The sequence below is a fragment of the Spea bombifrons genome, chromosome 3 (assembly GCF_027358695.1).
Source record: "Spea bombifrons isolate aSpeBom1 chromosome 3, aSpeBom1.2.pri, whole genome shotgun sequence".
Lineage (NCBI taxonomy): Eukaryota > Metazoa > Chordata > Amphibia > Anura > Pelobatidae > Spea > Spea bombifrons.
Window position 1 is genome coordinate 5,365,241 of NC_071089.1, and position 20,415 is coordinate 5,385,655.

General features: G+C 42.6%; 1 protein-coding gene across 1 annotated transcript in view; it reads left to right on the forward strand.

The window, feature by feature from the left end:
* The window catches only part of ALK (ALK receptor tyrosine kinase), a 59,808-nt gene that overhangs the window by 27,371 nt on the left and 12,022 nt on the right, over positions 1–20,415 (forward strand). Inside the window, exons 4-14 of the mRNA XM_053459112.1 lie at positions 1,939–2,086; positions 5,389–5,520; positions 5,816–5,960; positions 6,426–6,608; positions 7,543–7,641; positions 8,787–8,939; positions 9,423–9,536; positions 10,982–11,168; positions 14,391–14,481; positions 17,563–17,627; positions 18,086–18,215. Of these exons, the coding sequence (XP_053315087.1) occupies positions 1,939–2,086; positions 5,389–5,520; positions 5,816–5,960; positions 6,426–6,608; positions 7,543–7,641; positions 8,787–8,939; positions 9,423–9,536; positions 10,982–11,168; positions 14,391–14,481; positions 17,563–17,627; positions 18,086–18,215 (1,447 nt within the window). The remainder of the gene's footprint in view (positions 1–1,938; positions 2,087–5,388; positions 5,521–5,815; positions 5,961–6,425; positions 6,609–7,542; positions 7,642–8,786; positions 8,940–9,422; positions 9,537–10,981; positions 11,169–14,390; positions 14,482–17,562; positions 17,628–18,085; positions 18,216–20,415) is intronic.

Here is a 20,415-nt window from a genome sequence, read left to right on the forward strand (position 1 = left end):
GACCTTCCTAATGTTTTGCTCAAATATTAATTTCTTGGGAATATTTGGGAACCAACACATTATCAACAAAGATCTGGCTTATGGTGGATACAGATATTATTACTATATTGTCAGTACATGTCCCTCAGACGCAGGACCTACCTTCAGATATCACCGGATGCTTCTATGAAAACGGAAAAATCGAGTTCTTCCAGTCGTTTGGTAGAAGATAAGTTTTCCTCTAAAATCACTAATCCAACACTCTTTGTGATCTCTTGGACAGTGAACTATTATTATGGTCTTGTTACAAATGTATTAGACTAGTAACAAGTTATGCAGAGCCCTGCATAGAGATGTTCTGTGTCATCAGAGTCTCGGAACACTAAGCTAATTGTCCACTCCGATCACTCCAATCTATCCTCAGCCACTCAGGTTATCGTTCTCCTTCCTCTCAGCCAGCAGATCCGCAAAGGTCTGGGCAAAATACACCGGGTCCTCGTTGATCTTGAGCATTTTGGAGCTCATAAGATCGATGACGGCAAGGCATCTCTTCCAGAAAAAACGCCTCGTGAAGCCCTCCACCTTGAATAGTTCAGAAGGGTACGTGATGGCACTCCCCATGTAAGAGCAGGTGACGTACGCGCAGAGCATCACTTCTGCCTCCAACTCTTCCTCGTTCTCCAGTTCTGATGAGATCACCTCACGGCACAGCATGTACAGAAATATCACGCTGGCCGGGGATAAGAAGCGGTTCTCGTCCCATCTACGCAAGTCGCTGTCCAGATGTTTAAGCCAGTAGACCGGGTCCAGGGGAGAGAGAGACTCGATGCTTTGGCACCGGCGACAGATAAACTCCCCCAAACATTTCAGCAGCTCGCTGGTTGAAGCTCGCAATATTGTGAATTTGGGAGGCGTAGGGGTCTGGGTGGAGGCGTCCCGTTTCTGCTTCCGGTTTGAGAAGAACGGCCGCTTCTTTGTGGATTTCCCATGATCGTGTCCCTGAGAGCCTTTGCGAGGGATGCACGAGGCCAACGTACTCCCCATGATTGGTGAACCTTCAGATATCACCGGATGCTTCTATGAAAACGGAAAAATCGAGTTCTTCCAGTCGTTTGGTTGAAGATAAGATTTCCTCTAAAATCACTGATCCAACACTCTTTGTGTGACGTCTTGGACAGTCTGCACAAGGAATGATTCGGTTCACCTGCGCTCCTGCAGTTCTAGGGAATCTTCATTATGACATCACAATTACTGCACAGATTGCATCACTCTTTGTGACATCACAATTACTGCACAGATTGCATCACTCTTTGTGACATCAGCAGATAGCCCGACCAGGCTGCTTCCTACCCCAGTATATTTACACATCTGTTATGGAAACAGAAAAGTCTATTCACTAAACAGCAAGTGCACACAGCGAGTTCATGGCATCTAGTGTGCACATCACGGGCTATGTATTCACTATTATTCACTCATATTTGCCCCGGTGAATGAATTTGAATTATTTTTCATGTAAAATGCATATAATTGAAGTTACAAGCCTTTGCCTGCAAAATGTAAAGTCCCATTCATGTACATGCAGGCGATTTGTGGGTTAGCGAATATACAAGTTGCTTTCCAGGTGCCAGCATGTGACGGCAACCAGTTGACCGCTAACAATTTGGGCCGTTAAATGCATTTTAGATCATATGAAAGCTGTCAGCTCCAGCGCTGACTCGGCCAATGCAGGGGTTGATCTATTCAGACCATGTATAAGAAGGGCGGCTGCGGGGCTGCAGCTTCTACCTAAGATTTTATTTATGAAATAAGTCTTTTAATTCACTTCCTTGGAAAAGTGAACTATTGGCGGCATCTGAGTAAGAAATGCTTTAAATTCTGTGATTATGGCCAATCCTTGAATATGTTTTCATCTCCTGTGATTGAGTTGATGAGGTGAACGCCTTTCTTTTCTTGTTTTAGGATCGCAGGTTATGGAGCCGGTGGCGGAAAAGGGGGGAAAACCCCGACGCGAGCCCACGGCACGTGCATAGTGGGTATATTCGAACTCCAAAAAGATGACGTGCTGTACATGCTGGTTGGACAACAAGGGGAAGACGCGTGTCCTCAAGTAAGGCATGAATCCGTAAAAATGCAATTAAAATAATAACTTTTCTTAATAAATACGTTCGTTGTCAGTACATCTCTGTAATGCTCCCTTACAGGGTTAGGGGCTGATTGACTAAATCAAGATCTTGCCAGATACATCAGATTTATGGCGGGCCCTGTATAATGTATAGTGAAATTGGGTGGAATTGACATATACATTATGCAGGACTGGGTTAGCCCTTCCTAATGCAGAGTGAAGTATAAAGATTTGTGCTATAGGTTAAGACGGGCCATTCGTCCAATAGCGTGCCTTAATTATAGGTCTATAGCAAAGAGGCTTAGATGTAAAGTAAGGAACTTTACTGAAAGGGTGGTAGATAAGTGGATTAGCCTCCCAGCAGAAGTGGTAGAGGGTAATACAGTGAGGGTATTAAACATGCATGGGATAGACATACGGCTCCTGAATCTAAGACGAGACCAACGACTGATTAAGGTTTGAGTCTTTACAGCAGGAGAAACGGGCGACTAGACGGGGGCCGAATGGGGCCGATCCGCCGGTAGATTCTGTGTTTCTATTTTCAAAATAGTTCCCATAAAAATCCTTCTGACTTTTAGCGCTGCAGAACCCTGCGATGCCCTCATCCCCGGCAAACAGAGCTCCTAGAAAAGATGGGCCACAGAGGAGGAAAGAGAGACGGGGGAGGGGTGTTTCCAAAGAGGGACTGTTGGCAGTTATGCTATAGCGAGACCTTGCTATCCAACTACGTTCGCTAATTCTGACCTTATTAGCCGTCTATTAAAGATATAGTTGAGTCTTCATAATTTTTTTTTGGAGAACTGGTTTAATCAAGGAGTGTCCGTGTCTATTGTTAAAATCGGGGGGGCAAATAAATTGATGTATCGCCTGCTAATGTAATATACATCTCCACTACTGTACAGGATTGCGTCTACTTAATTGCATTGTAATCAGAGATTCCACGCTATGACGCTCAACACAAAGGTCTTTTATAACGTAATTTATATTTCTTTGTGATCCTGAAACCCGGAGCACTTCATTATTTCATTAAAACACTCGCCGCGTTGGAGGAATTCAATTAGAGAAAAGGGATCGGTAAAGGAAGCTCTTCCTCCGGCCCATTAATTCACTTTCTGTAGAAAGGATTTTACGGAAAGAATAGCCAGAGAGTGACAATTATGATTTATCGGCACCCCTAATACAATCATCCGCTCCGGAAAGCCAGCCTTGAATGATGTACTTTGTGAGGAACTCCGTATTTTATGAACACATTTCCGACCTACGCTTTCGGTTGTCAGAAATCTGCTGGCTGTAGTTCACCTTTAATTGTGGAGGAGTTGGCGCGTGGAATCGCTCAACAGTATGGAAAGCGGATGAAAATGCGGGTAATAATTGTTTTACCCACGGCTTCTGCACCCCAGTTACAAGCAGCGTTTATGGAGAGAATGTTCTGTTATATTCCATCCATGTGGTCAAATCCACGCAAACACCGTCGTGGAGTCCCACCAAGGCGGGTCTACTCATCATGGTTGGCTTTATCAGTTGAGTTACAAAGATCATTTAAATGGGTCGAGCAAGCCTACTCAAACAGTAATTGGTTCATGAGAAGTTGAGTTGGGCGTTGAGTTGGTCGTTCCAATTGTTTCATTGATTTGCTGTCAAGGTCAACTCAGCCGGTTTGGGTTGGAGGTTGAGTGGGTTGGTAAGTCTCTCAGATATGTTAGGTTTAATACGGTTCTCGGTCCACCTCTTCCAGACAGGTCAGGTTGATCTTGTCGAGTTGTTCGACTTGATGTGTTAAGCCAGCTTCGTGTGAGCTGCTCCAAGTTGGTACTTGGGGCACCTTGGGTCAACTGAGTAGGTATGGAAATTTATTTTGTGAATGTTGAGCTTCTCAGTCTCAATGAGTTTTGCAATTTGAATTAATTGCCAACTTGATTCAAATCCAAGCTTTGTGAATCAACCTCGAAAGGCCACCAGTAACATTATAGGAGTCATCATGATGTTGTTTTATACATTGTTTATTATACACTTGATATATAAAACGTCTATATATTTTAATATACTATTATATGCTTGACATATTTCATGCTTGACATAGATCATGTTTGTAAAGCCAGTGACCTGCACACTTCAGGGGCAGGACTCAAACTAGGAGGGAACACACGACAAAAATATGAATGAGGCGTAGTAACATTATAACAGAGTAACTTAGTTTAAAAGTAAAACCTAACACCATCAAGTTCCCTTGTCTACCTATCGAGCAAAAGCTTAATTGGGTTTTTTTGTCCTCATTTGGATCAAAAGCAGGGCAAAAAAAACAACTATTAAGATTTTGCTCAAAGGTGGAAAAATTCCTTCTTGGCTCCAAAAGACGGTCAGATTTCTCCTCGGATCGAGACGCTCTAAAATATTAATATTCGGTCATTCATACCCCTGTATGCTTTGATTTTACCCCGTTTGGAGGCATCCGGTGTATCTGATAGAACCTCCTCTCTCGGCGGTGGATTCCGTACCTTTACTGCCCTCACTGTAAGGAATCCCTTCCTGTGCTGTGGATGAAATCTCCGCTCTTCCCGCCTCAGAATGATCATTTCTGATAATGATGGGGTCACTGGAGAGCTCTTTATATCAGCCCCGCACATATTTATACAGCATTATAATATCCCCTTTTTTTGCATATGTAGATGCAACTTCTTTAGTCTCTCTTCATAACGAAGCTCTTCCAATCGTATTCATTTCGTAAACATTTTACACGATCGAAGTGTCGGCTTCAGCACTTTTAAGGGCTACCCAAGGCATGCGTATTAAGAGAAGATATAGAAGAAGACATCCAAGGTTCTTAACAACTAAATGATGCAGCGTTGGAACGTAAGCGGAACCCCCGCTATACAATTAAGTTAAGTGGTTGGAAGATGATTAAGATGGCGCTGGACTCTCCAAGCCTTTGGCATTCGGTGAAACTCATCGCCGTCTGCGTCTCCTTTTATTAATCAGCCTTTGATTTCCTGAAGTACTCTCAGAAGATTCCTACGGAAAAAGCGGAAACGGGAAAATTCAGATCAAATACAACAAATAACCGTGAAAAAAATCACGGATCAGCATGAAACGGGCAAATCCAAGGGTGAAATCATTGTGTTTTTATTATTAACGAGTGTTAAAGTTCAGATATTATTTTCATTCCGATCACTAAAAGCCCACAGTATGGTTTTATATTCATCGTTCGGTGGATCGATACATTGTATTGCTCTGAAAATCACCAGCCGATCCACATAATAACGGCTAATCTTTATTTTTTTCCTCCCCAGACCAACTCTGTCCTTGAAATGGTTTGCACTGGGGAGAATACTAAGATCGAAGAAGAAATCCGGGTTAACGGGAGTGTGAACGAATGGGCAGGAGGCGGTGGAGGAGGAGGAGGAGCGACCTATGTATTTAAGGTGATTTATCCAAATCCAATCGAAATTTTTTGGCTTTTTTTAGTATACTAAAGAAACTATTTAGGAGGGCCACAAATCCGCAGAAAAGTTCTAAATGTGCATCAATCACCATGGAAACCAACAGAGCATTCCTAGAACCCATAAGTTTGGAATTCATGGAAGGTTGTCCATGGAATTCTTTAAAAACTCAACATTTTGGGGTACTTGGTCTGTGTATTTAGCCGTGCAGCGTAATCTGTCTATGAAATAATCATTTCTCCATCCTTTTCCTTTTATCTTCTGTCAAACCCACCAGATGGAGAATGGAAAACCTTCCCCGCTGCTGATAGCCGCAGGGGGGGGCGGAAGAGCCTACTGGGCCAAAGCAAATATTATTCACCCGGAGAGACTGGAAAATAGTACTACTATACCAGGACTGAATGGGAGATCCGGGGCTGCTGGTAGGATTACTTTTTCGTGGATTCATAAATATTATTACCTTAAAAGGAATGAAACGTTGATGCTGTAGAATGCTTTGGTATTAATATCGGGCTCTGAAAAATATTACAAGAAAAACTCATTAGGGCATTATCTTCTAAACCACTGATGGACAAAGTAGAGCCTTCTAGATCCAAGAAGTGGTAAGAAAAGCATGGGGTTTGCCTTCCACCAGGGGGAGCTACTGGGTCACATTCTCCCCATGTTCAAAAGGCAAATTATTATTATTATTAATAATAATAGTAATAATAATTTATTATAATTACTATTATTATTATATAGGGAACTGGTGATATATATATATATATATTTACTCATAATAAATACCATATTTGTAACAGAGATGGAATTATTATATTTGTATATTTTAATTGTAACATCGTTTTTTAATACCTTTTTCGTTGAGTATCCTATTTGTCTCCCAACAGGCGGTGGAGGAGGCTGGAGTGACCACACCGTGTACCCGTGGGCTGGGAAGTCACTCGCAGAAGGTGGCATCGGAGGAGAGTCCTGCCCTCAGGCCATAAAGAAATGGGGGTGGGAGACGAGAGGGGGATTTGGAGGAGGTGGCGGCGGATGTTCATCGGGTGGTGGTGGCGGGGGATTTATAGGTAATTTTGTTCATATTTGTCTGTTTGCAGTTTAGATTTTGTGTTATATGTGTTCTGGTGCACGTAAAATCATACATTACTAGGGGCAGAGAGGAGAAGCACTTAGGAAAATATTATAGAAAAATAATATTTTATACATATTATTTTAATTATATATATATATATATATATGTATGTTATTTTAATATATGCATATACATAGTTTAATGTAATTTCTATATACAGAGGTTTTTATATATATATATATATATATATATACCTGTATATTCATATTATTTTAGTAAATATATATATAAATATATATATTTAAGGAAATATATGATTTCCTTATTCTGTTTTTCAACCTGTAACCCATGAAATAAAGAGATTTTCTTTCATACGTGAGAACAAATATATATATTTGCATCAGAATTGTGATATGTTTTGCTCCAAGGCTGCAAAAATATTAGAACGTATTAGAATTCCCCTAAAATAATACAGTGCAACATTTATATTATTATTATTATTTAATTTCTTTACTTTAATAAAAAAAAATCTTTATATACATATATATATATATATATATATATACCTATACCTATACATATAATGTGATATATGAGATCACTTCTATTTTGGTACATATGACGCAGCAGGTGCTTTTTTAACACAGTAATCGTTTTATGCGTGCGTGAGCGGATAGTAACGTTATTACCCTTCAGATACTTTTATGCTTCTCCTAAGCAGAGATACATTAGGTTAGTAGCCTCATACAGCGGACGGAATGCGTTAAATCTTATGCTTTATCTTAAAAATGACCCTGATTTAGCGAATGTCTGTAACTCGCTTTCCATGATGAGCGTACAGACTCATTCCATAGATGTTTTGCCCCCAAATTAATGTATTTGACGACTTTGTGATAAAGAATGTATTTTTTTTTTGTAATTTGCCGCAGGGGGTAACGCCGCTGATGAGAACAGCCCAGAGATGGACGGCTTGGATGGAGTATCTTATATCAGCCCTCTTGGGGTTTTATATACTCCTCCGCTCACAGGTAACACCACTTCTCTACATTTTAACCCTTTGAAACACGACCATTGCCGCTGATTCTTTTTAAAGACGACTCATGCGATGACATAGAAACACAAGTGTGCAAACTGTGACGAGTACTTGAGCACGACCGGCTGATGAGACGCTAATTAAAATGTGTGGCCGGGAAATAATTCACAAGTACTTGAGATCTTTAATGAATCGGAGCAAGAGCATGGTGGCTTAACCCCTTAGGTGTCAAACGGATCAATCGGAATCGCCTCATTTTCACTTGGTTTGTATTTTATTTCAATACCAACCAAATTTCATCCGCATATTACCGTTGGCACCTCAGTCAGTTGTTTTTCTCCTCTTAGAATTCCTATCCCATGCATGCTTAAATCCCCATACTGTATTACCCGCTACCACTTCTGTTGGGAGGCTGTTCCACTTATCTACCACTCTCTCAGTAAAGCATAGCTTACGCTGCATACAAGCCTCTGACCCTCTACTATTTTATTATGACCTCTTTAATATTTATTCTCCTTTACCCATAAATCAACTAATTAATGTACAAATTCCGCATCCTCTAATATATAAATATATATATAGTTACAACACACATATCTATTTGTGGATATAAATTAGTACATGTACAAAATATTTAATGATCAGAAAACAAGATAATAGAGTCCCTTATCCCACAACTAAAATGTTCCATCTTGCCCCATTCCGTCTAGTTTAACCCCTTCATATCTTGCATGAAATGTTGGTCTTTTCTGACGTCTTTATTCTGGGTGTTTGTATTTTCTTGCGAGCGTAACTATTTCTTAAGTGCAAACTCCAGCCAGAATACAGAACGCGGGAGCTTATTACTCGCCCGCGTGTCTTAATTACAGCCATTTAGCGCTCCGACTCCTTAGGAATCCACAATCACCGGCAAACCCCAATCCCAAGCAATTATCTCTACTTCTAGTACAGCTGCACCTTCCATTACAGAAACCTCGCTAAGTGGCACGATGGGCTCTTACACGGGGGAAATGATTTCTTTACACGCCAGAGTTAAAATAAATAATAAATTACGCCCGCAGCAGAATCAACCAATTTGCTTCCCGGCCAAACTGCGGTAACGTTTTCCAATAATCAATCGAATGATGTTTCTGCCGCCAGTGATGGAGAGCCACGGAGAGGTGGAGATCAAAGTGGAGCTGAACTGCAGCCGCTGCGAGTCGGACGAATGTTACCTGGATGAAGAAACCCAAAAAATGGCTTGCCTCTGCGAACCGGGGACCGTCGTGGCGCAGGACGGGGTCTCCTGCATCGGTGAGAGCGTTTGGGGAAGGTCGTGGCGTCTTCATCATTGCTATTTCACATGCGTTAGTATGTAACGACATCATAAGAAATATCAGAATATACGTTACAGGTTTTTACCCTCTTTAACCCTTTAAAAACCAGACACCCCTAATAGAGCAGTTCAGTTACTATTATTCCACCCCAGAGACAGGCAACATTCTGATGTTACTTAATCTTTCTCAAGAAAATTATTTCATTGGACCATAATCTGAAAACATTCCAATACTGTTCAACAGAAATGATGTAATATCATTCAAGGGTCATTATATAGCTTGGTCGGTAGGAGTTAAAATGCCCCACCCCATGTGTATCATCCAATCACATCTCTTGATTTCAAAAATGTTAATAATAAATAGATTAATAATAATAGGACATGCTACGTTTTTATTATTTTTTTGTCATTTTAGTACGGCAGGGAACAGCCATTAATTATGACATCATCGTATTTTGCAGATGACCCGTTGCAGCCTGCCCATGACAATCACCTCCCTTTGTCACTGGTTTTGTCTATTGTGACCTCTGCGCTTGTGGCCGCCCTCATCCTGACATTTTCAGGTATCATGATAGGTGAGGACCTTTTGAAGATATACATCCATTATATGATATAAAGTAGATATGACATCATATGAAGTATAAGCACTCGGCGTGTGCCAGACCCTATCAAAGTTATTATTCGTGCCTCTCATCGAGAGCCGATGGGTGCATGGATTGGGCATCCCTGCCTACTTTGCCCAGAAGGATACCAACCTCACTGATGATGCCCATAAAGGATGAAACATCCAGCTGGCGGCTGCACATACCTCATTTAGTGGCCGCTGGCCTTAAAGTGCCAGGACCGGTGTTAAGGAAGGGTATAATGATCAATGCACTGGGTCCCAGTTCCTGGGGGCATCAACCTGTCGAAATACCGACACAGGTTCGAGCTCATTTCAGACAATTTCATAAAAGTACGAGTTCCAGATGGAGGCTCAAGGGGATTTTTAAGGGGAACTCTTAAATCCTTTGTTTTCAGGGTACCTGTGAGGTTAATAATTCATTCTTGAATTCAATATTTAATCCAACCACTATTAATTCTGAAGGTAACTAAACAGCGAAACTTAACCGATCAGCCCGGAACACTGGAAGCCTCGAGGATCCGCTTCACGGCTGTCTAGCTACAAAACTGAATAGCGACTGTCCCTTTAAATCAACTTTTCTACGCTTCTAATTCACTTACAGCCCCTTTAGCTCTCATTCATGCACGACGGTTGCTGTACGGTAACCATTGATTTGAAAACTCTTGATCAATGCCGCCGCAGTCCCGTAAAATATTACTTCCATCTCATTTTCTAAAAAAAAAAAGAAGAAAATCTGCGCCTGTCACTTTTACCTTTTATTGTTTAAAAAGCTTTCCTGGCGACTTAATGTGCCGCGAAAAAAAAAAAAAACCTCCATTCCATTTATTTGTGATGAAGACGTATCGAGCAACTCCTGTTCCCTTCTGCCGGTGGAAACGACAGCACGATCGCTCGTAGAATGCTTTTGACAAGGCGCGGTAAAATCTGATTGATTTTGCCAGAAGTTTGCAATTACCAGACTGATCCCTTCAGTTTTAATAATAAGTGGAGGCTAAAATGCGGAGGAGAATTAATGGAGAAAAATACGGGCTTTCGTCTTTACACTAGTATACGATGTCATGCGCGGTTTGCCTTAACTCATTAAGGGCAATGCATTGTGAGCCCGTACATATACGGGCTTTGTCGTGAAGGGGTTAAACTAGACACCCTTGATTAGCTAGTTGGGGGGGATACAAGTTCCCGAGCCGGGGTACAACAATCGTACAACTGTGAAAATTGCCCCATCCCCAGCACTCAAAGGGTTGATGATCTTTGAGAAGATGCCCGTTAGACAGTCTTAGACAGAGAAGAGAGCGTAGAGAGCCGGGTGACAGAGGCCAGGAGATGGCACTTCGATGTCGACCGGAGCTGTGACCGGTAAGCGCGTTGTGTTCACCGTGTGTTTTATGTCCGTAGTGTATCGGAGGAAACACCAGGAGCTCCAGGCCATGCAAATCGAGCTACAGAGTCCGGACTACAAGCTGAGCAAGGTGCGAACGTCCACCATCATGACGGACTACAACCCCAACTACTGCTTCGCCGGGAAAATCACCTCCGTCGGCGACCTCAAAGAGGTTCCCCGGAAGAACATTTCTCTCATAAGGTGGGCGCTGAAGTCCTGCGGGGTTGTGTTTGGAAACTCTGACTGGGATAGCAGAGCTTGTCTTGTAGCGGCCAGTGGAGGGACGGCCACGGAGAGTCTTTTAGGCCATATTTATCAAGAGCAAATCTAGTGGGGAAGTTCTAAATATGGAGTAGTCGCTATAGAAACCATTGGAATGTTACTGACTGCTCCATATTTACACTTTTCCTGGTATAAATATGGCGCGGTGCGGACACCGAGGAGTCCCTGTCACTTCATCCATACAGAAGGCCGGCCTCCCCTCTCATGCTGCCTCACTTTCACCATTTTACTCCACATCCCACTCTTTTCTCTTCCTCTCTTTTTTTCATTATGCTCTCTCTCCACCATCACTTTCTCTTCACCTTTGCCTCCCTGTCTTCGTTTTCATCTCGTTCCTTTCCTCCACTTCTTTTCCCCATCCAGCTCTCTCTTCGGACTGCAGATAACCTTGGGGGTTTATTCACTAAAGAGGAAGTTACAGGAGAGCTGCGGCTTTTACTCTCCTTTCACTATTCATTATGAAGGGCCAGCGCTGGCACGTTTCTCCAGCAGAAGAAGACTTCGCTGGCCCCATAAAACATCTGATCCAAAGGTAGAGGAGACTGAAGAAATCTCACTGATTTAACTATACATTTTACGGGGCCAGCCTGCAGCAGAAGCTCACTGGAGCTGGCCCTTCATAGAGCCAAGGAGCTCAAACACAAACTCTCCCTACTGAAAAGAAGCTTAGAATGTAGTCCGTTAGAATAACATCAGTTAATCAATTAATATTCTAGACTGATCTAGAATATTCTGGACTGAATCTAGACTATTAAAAAATATATATTTTCTCAAAATTCGCTTTATTTTGGGGAAAAATTATATAATTATATTTTCAAAATATATATCAATGAATCTGGAAGTTTCCCAATGTTACATTGTATCTGTATAACGTTAATCCCCCCCCTAAGAGTCCCTCTGGAATGACGCTCGGCCCAGAGGATCCAAGATGGCTTTTGTTTGACGTCTACCTTTAAAAGTTTCCGTTGGTTTATAGTTTTTCGTATTTCTGTCCCCGGAAACCCGTCCGCCAGCCTCAGTTGATTACCGGAGCCATAAATCAAGCGGCCGAAGGTAGTTGGAACTCGGTGTATGTTTGGCCGCGATTAGCAACAATTTCTAAACTGTAAGAAAAATATTAAATCTGACTTCGCCTTCCAGAGTTTCGCTGCCATAAAATTTGTGACTTGACAGATGCAGTCCTTGTGCCGACTTAAATCCAAAAGTTGGAATCAATTGGTTTGAGGTTCCCCGGTGCTCGGAACAGAAGCCGAGAGCACTAACTTACAGAGCCTGAACTTTAGGGAGTCTGTAAAAAATATTGCAGAAATTGCCTAAAAAGCTGTCATTCCGCCTTATGTCTTGCTTCAGAAATACTCACTTGTTCCAGTTTCACCTGTGGGGAAAAAATATCTTCTTTCGGTATGAATTACTATCATTTCGAGAGGGATTAATGATTAATGTCAAAAAAGTGTCCAATTTTAGTCAATTACCTTAAAAAGAGAAATTCGGCCTGACGGTTGCCGAGTGGGTTGACGTGCGGCAGGTCATGTGGACGCAGGCATTTTCTTACCGAGGATTAGAGGAAATTTAGGAGTGAAATAAAACGGGGACATGTTAAGTCTCATTCCCAACAAGAATTGAGTCTGAGCGTCCCTGTTTTTAAAGGATAATTTACATTTATCAGGTTATTATTTTTTAGGTGAAATAATATAATTTTTTCAGGCAGCTACATAAGAGCCGTTTGTATGAGGTTCTCGCTCTGTTATCTGACCCCCGATCTACTAAACACCTCCTGCCTGTGGGGAACAATAGAATGGCTCAGTCTTAATAACCCAGCAGGACACTCTGACTAATTAAAGTATATGGAGTAACAGACTTCATTAGCATTGCCATAAAGCATCAGCTCAGTGTGGTGTTTGAGCAGGAAAGTCACCCAAAGTATCACATGACTGACAACAATGGCCGCCTCCAGGTGCGCAGATATTGGGGGGGATTAGATAAAAGCAGGTTTTGTGATTGCTGACCGACATTTCTGTATACGGCTCTGGGGTTATATTACTGTATACAGCGCTGGGGGTTATATTACTGTATACAGCTCTGGGGGTTATATTACTGTATACAGCACTGGGGGTTATATTACTGTATACAGCGCTGGGGGTTATATTACTGTATACAGTGCTGGGGGGTTATATTACTGTATAAAGTGCTGGGGGTTTTATTACTGTATACAGCGCTGGGGGTTTTATTACTGTATACAGCACTGGGGGTTATATTACTGTATACAGCGCTGGGGTTATATTACTGTATACAGCGCTGGGGGGTTATATTACTGTATACAGAGCTGGGGGTTATATTACTGTATACAGCGCTGGGGGTTATATTACTGTATACAGTGCTGGGGGGTTATATTACTGTATACAGTGCTGGGGGGTTATATTTCTGTATACAGCGCTGGGGGTTATATTACTGTATACAGCGCTGGGGTTCTATTACTGTATACAGCGCTGGGGGGTTATATTACTGTATACAGAGCTGGGGGTTATATTACTGTATACAGCGCTGGGGGGTTATATTACTGTATACAGCGCTGGGGGTTATATTACTATATACAACACTGGGGTTCTATTACTGTATACAGCGCTGGGGGGTTATAACTGTATACAGCGCTGGGGGGTTATATTACTGTATACAGAGCTGGGGTTCTATTACTGTATACAGCGCTGGGGGGTTATATTACTGTATACAGAGCTGGAGGTTATATTACTGTATACAGCGCTGGGGGGTTATATTACTGTATACAGCGCTGGGGGGGTTATATTACTGTATACAGTGCTGGGGGTTATATTACAGTATACAGCGCTGGGGGGTTATATTACTGTATACAGCGCTGGGGGTTATATTACTGTATACAGCGCTGGGGGTCACGCCCAAGGAGAATAAAATATTTTTCCATGGTGCTTTACTTAAAATGTATTTTAAATCCTTTAACCAAATGGACAGACAGATAAAAGGTCGAGGAATTAAGGTCCTCAAGCGCGTTGGATTGCGAGGAAAGGAATAAAACGTTATCGATGGAGACATGGAGTTGATTCTTTGATCGCACGATAATTCGAGGTGGAGATTCACTTATTTCAGAAATCTATCACATTTCCCCTACAGAGGACTCGGTCATGGAGCGTTTGGAGAAGTGTACGAAGGCCAAGTGTTGTCCAGTCCCACTGACCCCACGCCGCTGAAGGTTGCCGTGAAGGTAAGTGAATGATGTTCAATGAAGCACCTGCATTCTATTGATTTATGATGCCGTCATATTATTATTATTTATTATTATTGTATTTTTATATAGCTCCATCACAGCGCTGTACAATGGGTTAACATATATAACATAACAATTCGACTTACAGAAACAAGGGGTATTTATCTAGTATTACCCTACCTGGGAACTCTTAGGGTTTGACCCAGGGGTCAGGGGTTTTTGCCCCAATCTCAGGGTAAAGGGGCAGATTTTCAAGGTCATACAGTCTGGAACTGACTTCTTCTCATCCTATCCTGCTGGGATCATATATAAAAAATAGAAGAAGGCTCCAGGCACGCAGGGGTTCCATCAGACAGATTTATTGTAGGAAACAGACAACAACGTTTCGACCTCACAATGAGGTCTTTATCAAGTTGATAAAGACCTCATTGTGACGTCGAAACGTTGTTGTCTGTTTCCTACAATAAATCTGTCTGATGGAACCCCTGCGTGCCTGGAGCCTTCTTCTATTTTTGATTTACTGGGGAGCTGGCCCTTCCTGGCACAGCTAAGCACCTGAGTTCCTGTGGGGAGTGAGTGCAGATTCCTAATTCTGGTGACTTGCTAATTTGGGATCATATATAAGACTCCCAATCGGTGCTTTTACTCCCAGTATGTTATTGTCGATCTCCCTGCTTGAATGCAGGTGACTCAATTAAGTGTATCTTCAAATAATGACACAAGGGCCGGTACTAGAGCCATCTGTGAATCACTACATGGAATCTTAGTAAAAATAATTGTCTTGTATAAAGTATAGAAGGTCGTCTAAAGGTACTGCTACGTTTCGGTACAAAGCAACCGGAGGGTGTTATATAGCAGCCGGCGGTGAGCGAGAGGAGGTTTTATATACGGTTATTACAAGAACACAGAAGATATTCATCTGAGAACAGAGTGTAGAGAATGGAAACATCAAGCCGAGTACAGGGCCACGAGCGCATGGATCACCAGGACACGGGAGCCGGAACGGCAATAACTCCTGCTGCTATCAGTACGCGCACCGTCCACCGGCAGTACTCCAGTGTCTGCTCCGGCCGTAACATTATCTCCCCGAACAAAATGGAATATATGTATAAAACGACCCACGCAGCTGCCTTTTAATCTTCCAAAGGAGCGCGAGGCTCCAAAACAGCCCCCGGGGGCCACATTCTGACTTTCAAGGTCACTTCAAGGCTTTGTGTTTGAAGTGTGATACGCAGCAAAGTTCTACGGTAAGCAGGAGCATTCTGTCGGTTGTCATGGTGATTGCTCCATATTTTGGACCAGATTCTAACAACGATGACAAGCGTAATGTGGCAGCAGATATATCTGAGGGCCACACGGGGGGGTTTCCTAATTTAACCCTATGCTGGATTTAAGATCTTAAGAACAATATACAGACTGCCAAACATAAAGCACACACTATAGATAATCGTTATTTTTATTAATTATTATTATTAATTATAATAATATGGAGCCACAGAAGATTCCAAAGCACAATTACAATGAGGAGGAATATTAATTAACAATAGCAGTAATTGCTTTGCCTGTAATTTCAAATGGCCCGAAGAGGGGCAATTGTTTTAGAGGGTGCGATCAGAGGTGCTGCTGGGGCAGGATTTTGCCCTGACTTTTTACATGCCGTTATGACCTGTTGATTTCTAAGAATAACTTATTGTACTTACGCAATATAGAAACACATTTTCTATTATATATACATTATCGGGGCTTTTAGGGCTGTAGAACCCTGCGATATCCTCATACCCAGCAAACATTCTGAGCTCTGAGAAAAGAGGGAGAAAAATTTGGGTCCAAAAAGGGGGACTGCCCCACCTGAAAAGGGACACATGGGAGGTTTTATAATGAATGAACATAAGACAAAGTTGATCATATTTTAAATCAACGTCCACGTTGATTGTTAGCTCTCAGAAACGCTGCGAACCCACCCTAACTGGAGCAGGCATTCAATATACCAACCCTGACTGCTCAGCTGGGTAGAAGAGCTAACTATCTACTGTTTCTCGGGTTAAAAAATACCATAATAATAAAACAATTGGTAAAAATGTCTTTATATTATAAAGTTTGTTTAATCTAACTTTACCAGTTAGGCTTTTGGCAGAGCTCTATAATGTTGAGAATGGATAAAAAAATAATTGGGTGAAGCTGAATTTTAACGGCCTTCTCAATATCTTTGAGTCAGCAGAGCCGCTCGGTTTGAGGCCGGGGAACGTCTGGCCCGTCAATAGGTTATTGAATTTTATAAATGCCGTCTCAGCGGTCGTGCGGAGAATCTGTTTTAATGTAAAGGTGTCATCTCGGCTCAATACAGCGTGATCCTTTCTTTACAAAGTGTGAACGCGGGGGCCGGGTGGTCAAAGAGTGGAGTGCTCTTAAAGGGGCAGGTCTCCTAAATCAGTCGTAAACGTCTACTGTTTAGTATGAGGCCAGTTTGGACTCCAGTTGCCACCATCATCAACCAAATAGACAAAAAGTTGAGTGCGTTCTCTGAGCTGAGTCTTGGTACTGATGAACACCGTAAATCACCGCGTCCAAGGTGCGCCTCAAGCAATGGAGAGCAATCAGCCGAACGCGCATCGGGGGATTCTATGACTTACGATTGAGTCAGACTTGATAGGCAGTAAGGAATATGCTTTTTTAGTATATAATAAACAAATTGTAGCAGTTTATTTTTCTTTTCTTTAATTTGATAGTATTTGGGATTTAATTCCCACTGTTGCCCCCCCCCCCCGTTTTTAGATAGGGGGCTATTGGCCTTTTTTCTTTTAGTTTATTGCTATTTTAGTTGGTGTTTCCTTATAGTGACCGGGGTAGAGTGAGGTAAGGAGTCTCGGAATCTTTTGAGCCTTCTTCTAAAAGTACCGTAATTGTAGCAGAGCCCTTTGCTGCCAGCAGATGGCGCTGCAGAGCCCTTTTACACGCACTTTCTAATCTAGCGGAATGTGGTGGACTATGAAATGTAACAAAGCTGTAGTATGTGTATCTTGTAGGTCCAGAATGGGCCTTGGAGGTGACCGGCCGCTCTAAATGACTGTGTCTTTTCAGACTTTGCCCGAGGTGTGTTCTGAGCAGGACGAGCTGGACTTTCTTATGGAAGCTCTCATTATTAGGTAAGATGAATTGGAGGAGTGTCACGTGCGCTCTCACATTATTCAGTTTAATAAATAAACACCGTGGCATAGAAGCTCCATAAAATAATATAGGAACTGCATGGGCTGTTTAGTAGAATGGAGCATTTAATTCATGCAGGTATTCAAGCAGTTCTAAAAAACCTAGAACAGGGGTGTCCAACCTGCGGCCCCCCAGCTGCTGCAGGACTACATCTCCCAGAATGCTCTTTCAGCTAAGGGGCTGGCTGAGGAGTATGGGAGATGTAGTCCCGCAGCAGCTGGAGGGCCGCGGGTTGGACACCCCTGACCTAGAAGCACCAGAGGGGTATCATCTAAGCAGCGGCTCAAGTAGGACCTTAGTTGGTCTCTGACTCTTCACACCGAAACAAATAAATGAAAATATAATCCATGTCTTGTAATAAATGTGGTCTTTGTTTTGGCTCCTGAACCTTCACCAGCAAATTCAGCCACCAGAATATTGTTCGCTGTATCGGAGTGAGTCTGCAGGCCTTACCCCGCTTTATCCTACTGGAGCTCATGGCCGGAGGGGACCTGAAATCCTTCCTCAGACAGACGCGACCCAGGCTGGTGAGATCAACTGCACATTTTTATCTTAACTGAGTGGGTGGTAGATAAGTGGAACAGCCTCCCAGCAGAACTGGTAGAGGCTAACACAGTGAGGGCATTAAACATGCATAGGATAGGGATACGGCTCCAGAATCTAAGACAAGTCCAACGACTGATTAAGGTCTGAGTCCTTACAGCAAGAGAAACGGGCGACTAGACGGGGGCCGAAAGGGGCCGATCTGCCAGCAGGTTCTATGTTATCAACTTTTTTTCATTCTAGTGAAAAAAAATCATGTTTAGGAATGGCAGTCCCGAAGTGTTGAAGTTTGGTGCAGTCGCCATGGAGACCAGTGGAATGTTCCACGTTTAGCGCTTTGCCTCACATTTGCTTTTTTTAGAATCCCGGCTCTTGGATACATCGTGTAGCCTCAGGCTAGAAATACCTTTTCCCTCGTGATCCTCCTTTCTGGCTGAAGCGTTCTTTCCCTGGAGCCTCATTAGCCTTGATTCTTATTTACTAAAACAGCCATAAAAGAACCGGCTCCAGCTCCATATCTCATACTTGTTTATTCTTTTAATGTTTAAGACTTTATCTCAAAACTCTCTAAATGCTTTAGTGACGTTGGCCCCACTCACTCCTCCTTATACCAGCTCACAAGTTACAGAAGATCACAACTCCTATGGAGGTCCACCAAGAGTCCCAAAAATAACAGGACACCCAAATCATTCTCTGTTCTTTTCCATGAAAACAGCTCAGTGACCCCAAACTTTCGAACAGTGGTGTAGCTTTAACCTGAAGCGTCCCGATGAATGGACGGCGCCTCGATAAACGAGTAACTGAATGAGCTGCTCATACCCTAAATGCATTACTATTGATCCAGAAGCAGTCAGCAGGTGATCTCGGAGCAGCTTCTTCCAATTATGGCTCAACGTGAAAATCCTTCCATCTTAATACCAGGAACGTTAAATTATCACAAGTATTACCCAAAATATCCTTCGTCGTGTGATTCTTCTGACCGCTTCCTTAATCACACGCAGGGTTTTCATGTCCAACAGTTTGTAAGAGAAAAGAGCCGACTTTAATATAAATGAAAAAAGTTTTTGTTTGTTTTTTTTGCTGTTACTACAATTTAATATTTCATTAATATTCATCTGATGACCTCATCATTGTGACGTCAAAAAGAGCATTTAGTATGTTTCAATCACTGTGAAATCTTAAAGTGGCGGGTATCTTGAACTGGCCATCTGGCCCTCCAGGCAAACACCCAGCGGGCCCCTGGCCGGACGCACCATGCTCAGCTGATCTTCTGCTCCGGCAGGTGCTGCTGTGTGTGGCCCCTGATGGCTGGGTAGTCGTCCATTATCTCCGACAAATGGGGCTCTGACCCTCTGGTGTGAGGGGTCGTTTGGCGGGACCAATCAGTTCAAAAGTGGGTAGCAGGAATGCCAAGACCAACCAGATAAAAGTTGGGGCAACCAATGGGAAGGGGAGCAACATGGAAGCTGAACAGTCTTCTAATTGGACAGGGGTGGAAAGTGGTGACCAATCGGAATGATTCCTACCATCTGAACCTAGCAAAAGGAGAGTAGGCACCAGCGAGAACTGGGAGGATGGGGAGGGTTTTTGAGGGACACATCATCTACCACCGAGGCTACCACCAGGGCTATGACACAAGAAATCAACATGGCGACAGGACCAGGTCCTGCTACAGTTATATGTCATTCAAAGCGTACCCAATCACCATCAAGATGGAATAAGGGGGATCTGGGGTCAACATCACCGTATTTAGTGATGTCATATTTACGACCTACAAGATGCACACGTTGTCCTGCTCTGACCTCACTGCGTGTTCAGCGCTCTGGTCGCGGGCGACCTGTAACATGTTTAGTATTATAGTTCCGAGACGGAACCCTCAGGCTGGGCTATGACCTCATGAAGCAATTTTCCCCTCAAATAGTTTGAAAGGATTACTCTCATAAATAGTTGTTAACACAGCCGTCGTCGCTGTTAAGACGCATTAGAAGACACGGGAAGCTGCAGCGCTACAGAAAAAAAAATGTTTCCAATTTTATGTTGCAATTTTCTTGCGTTTTAAGGCATTTATCCTCAGGGACGCTAATGATGTCTTTTTTTCCCCTCTATGCTCCTTTCTGTTTGATAAGATAATACGAAAAATTGGTAAATGAAGATTGTATCTGAGTTTGTCAAGTATTGAGACTT